Consider the following 2,833-nt stretch of genomic DNA (forward strand, 5'->3'; position numbering starts at 1 on the left):
CGGTGCTCATCTCTGTTTCCAAGCCGAAGAGCCAGCGCTGTCCGAAGACGTTTCCGTGGTCATGTGGCCAGCATGACTGAACAACAAGGCGCACGGAACGCTGTTACCTTCCCACCGAAGCGGTACCTATTTATCTACTTGCAATTTCTTGCTTTCGAACTGCTAGGTTGGCTGGAGCTGGAACCAGAGACGGGAGCTCACTCCGTCATGCAGCAACTCGGGTCTTGAACTGCTGAACTACTGACCTTCCACAGCCTGCAGTTCAGCGTCTTAACCACTTGAGCCACCGCAGTTACTAAATATAACAATAAAAACACAAAACTATATTTGCATGTATCCCTTTTTGTACATCCATTTGCAGTAAATACATACATATATACACATACACACAATCCAGCTAAGTTTTCTTAGCTTTTCTTGGCTTCTGCCTCCATTTCTGCTCCTACTATTGCTTCTAAACATTATACTCTTTGACTGTTTATTCTTTCTGTTTTTCCCCCTGAGATGATTTTGCTTGTACAGTGAAGAAAACTGTAGTCTGGCAACAGAATTTTTTTAAAAAAACTAACTACACGCCTGCGATCTTTCTGAGTTCTTGTACATGAAAAGAAATATGGATAGGTTAACGTTACATTTTGTTAGAATGACAGTGACAAAATCCATTAAACACATTTGGGGCTTAACTACTGAATAATGCAGAAAAGCAAAGCATGTATAGAAAGTGGAAGATGTGATTTCAAACAAAATTGTCTGTTTATACTTCTTTACTCTGTGGGATATCTGTTAAATGATGAATGAATGGGCGTCCGTGAACACAGCTCTTCTGTTGGCTCCCAAGCTGCTTCCGCATTCTGTGAATTGTATCCTGTACATCTTCTTTCGATAAATATAAAGGGAGCTGCCGTGACAGTCGCACTGCTTCTCCCTATGAAAGAAACGTTAACAGTCAGACATGGCTACAGTCAGGGCTTTTTTTGTAGAAGAAGCCCAGCAGGAACTCATTAGCATATTAGGCCACACCCCTGACATCTCATCTCATTAGCATATTAGGCCACACCCCCATGTTACCAGAAGTGTGGTCATCCGGCCACCCCCACCTTTTGCTTCTTATTCTGTTTACCTTGTTTGTTGTCAAAACCCAGGGCTTTTTTGTAGCAGGGACTCCTTTGCATGTTAGACCCCACATCCCTTGTGTAGCCAATCCTAATGAGTTTCTGTTGGGTGTGGCCTATTATGCTAATGAGTTCCTGCTGGGCGTGGCCAACTCAGGAACCAGCCGGAACTCCGTTCCTGTGCGTTCCTGCTCAAAAATAGCCCTGGCTACAGTAAATAACAAGCGGAGTTCCCATTCGGGTTTTAAGTCATGAATTGTCCCTCCTAGTATCTGTATGGTGAACAGGGCTATTCTTGGGCAGGAACACAGAGGAACGGAGTTCCAGCTGGCTTCAGAGCTGGCCACGCCCACTACAGCCAAAACCTCTGCGTGCGTGGCTACAGAGGGAAGGCCTGGAGAGTGACCCCCCCTGGCGATTGTGAGGTGGGCGGGCCAGGGGGGCCCCTGGAAGGATCGGGGAGGCATTTAAATGCCTCCCCGATCCTTCCAGGGGCCCCCCTGGCCCGCCCACCTCACAATCTAAAATGGTGGCATTTTAGTCACAGGGATGCCGGCCTCCAGGGGGGACCTGGGGACCCCTGGAACTGCAGGTCATCTCCAGACTACGAAGGTCAGTTCCCCTGGAGAAAACGGATGCTTTAGACAGAGGGTGGGCTCTATGGCCTTGCACCCCACTGAGGTCTCTGTCCTCCCCAGGTTCCATCTCCAAATCTGCAGGGGGTTCCCGACCTGGATCTGGGAATCGTACCTCCCCCCCCCCATCTCCCACTGGTGGCCAGGGGGAACCTGGTAACCTAGTCAGAGAAGATAAACAACACACAAAGGCAATCTTGTTTTTTAAAAGAAAAGAACACAACTTGGAGATGCACGGGGTCCTTCTCCAGCCAGAAATTTTTAAAAAAGCAGTCGTGGGGACAGAAAGGTGGGGTATAAATTTTGGAAGCAAATAGAATAAAAGACATCAAATTAAAAAAACCCCACATTTCTGATTTGTTTTTCAGCTGAGAAATACTTTTTTAACTATAAGCTGACAGGTTTTTGTTTTTTTTTAAAGTCAATACAGGATGAAGTCTGTTTCAGAGTGCATTTACTGCCGTAATAATAAAAAACAGGATCTCAGATTAAAGCACAGAACACACTGAATTTAAGAAGAGACTGGATTTATACCCCACCCTTCACTTAAGAGTTACTTACCTCCAGATAGTTTACCACCTTGAGAGGTCTACATTCGTAAACTTCCTTGGCGTTTTTGTTTATCACCGCACTGAGAATTTCTTTCAGATCTGAAACGCCATAATAAGGCACGCAGCTGGTCATTCCTTCAATTTCCAACTGACTTTCCCCGGCTGAAGAACCTAGTTGGAAAACAAACAAAACGTGTTGATACTGAGCGTGTTATGCATGTTCTTTTTATTTACAGATACGTCCCAAAACAAGCACAATGACAATCATGGGTAAGATGCTAAAAACATAACCATTAACGTTCATAAGAACATAAGAGAAGCCAATGTTGGATCAGGCCAGTGGCCCATCTAGTCCAACACTCTGTCACACAGTGGCCAAAAATACCAGGCGCCATCAGGAGGTCCAGCAGTGGGGCCAGGACACTATAAGCCCTCCCACTGTTGCCCCCCCCAAGCACCAAGAATACAGAGCATCACTGCCCCAGACATAAGAACATAAGAGAAGCCAGTGTTGAATCAGGCCAATGGCCCATCT

At 45.9% G+C, this 2,833-nt stretch overlaps 1 protein-coding gene across 1 annotated transcript in view; it reads right to left on the reverse strand.

Moving 5' to 3' along the window:
• Window positions 1–434: 434 nt before the first annotated feature.
• PMS1 (PMS1 homolog 1, mismatch repair system component) overlaps window positions 435–2,833 on the reverse strand; it is a 77,008-nt gene continuing 74,609 nt past the window's right edge. Inside the window, exons 11-12 of the mRNA XM_015405579.1 lie at window positions 2,309–2,469; window positions 435–925 (exon numbers count right to left, since the gene is read on the reverse strand). Coding sequence (XP_015261065.1) covers window positions 755–925; window positions 2,309–2,469 — 332 coding nt within the window. The 3' untranslated portion in view covers window positions 435–754. The remainder of the gene's footprint in view (window positions 926–2,308; window positions 2,470–2,833) is intronic.

This window comes from Gekko japonicus, unplaced genomic scaffold (genome assembly GCF_001447785.1).
Source record: "Gekko japonicus isolate JY-2015 unplaced genomic scaffold, Gekko_japonicus_V1.1 scaffold2871, whole genome shotgun sequence".
NCBI lineage: Eukaryota > Metazoa > Chordata > Lepidosauria > Squamata > Gekkonidae > Gekko > Gekko japonicus.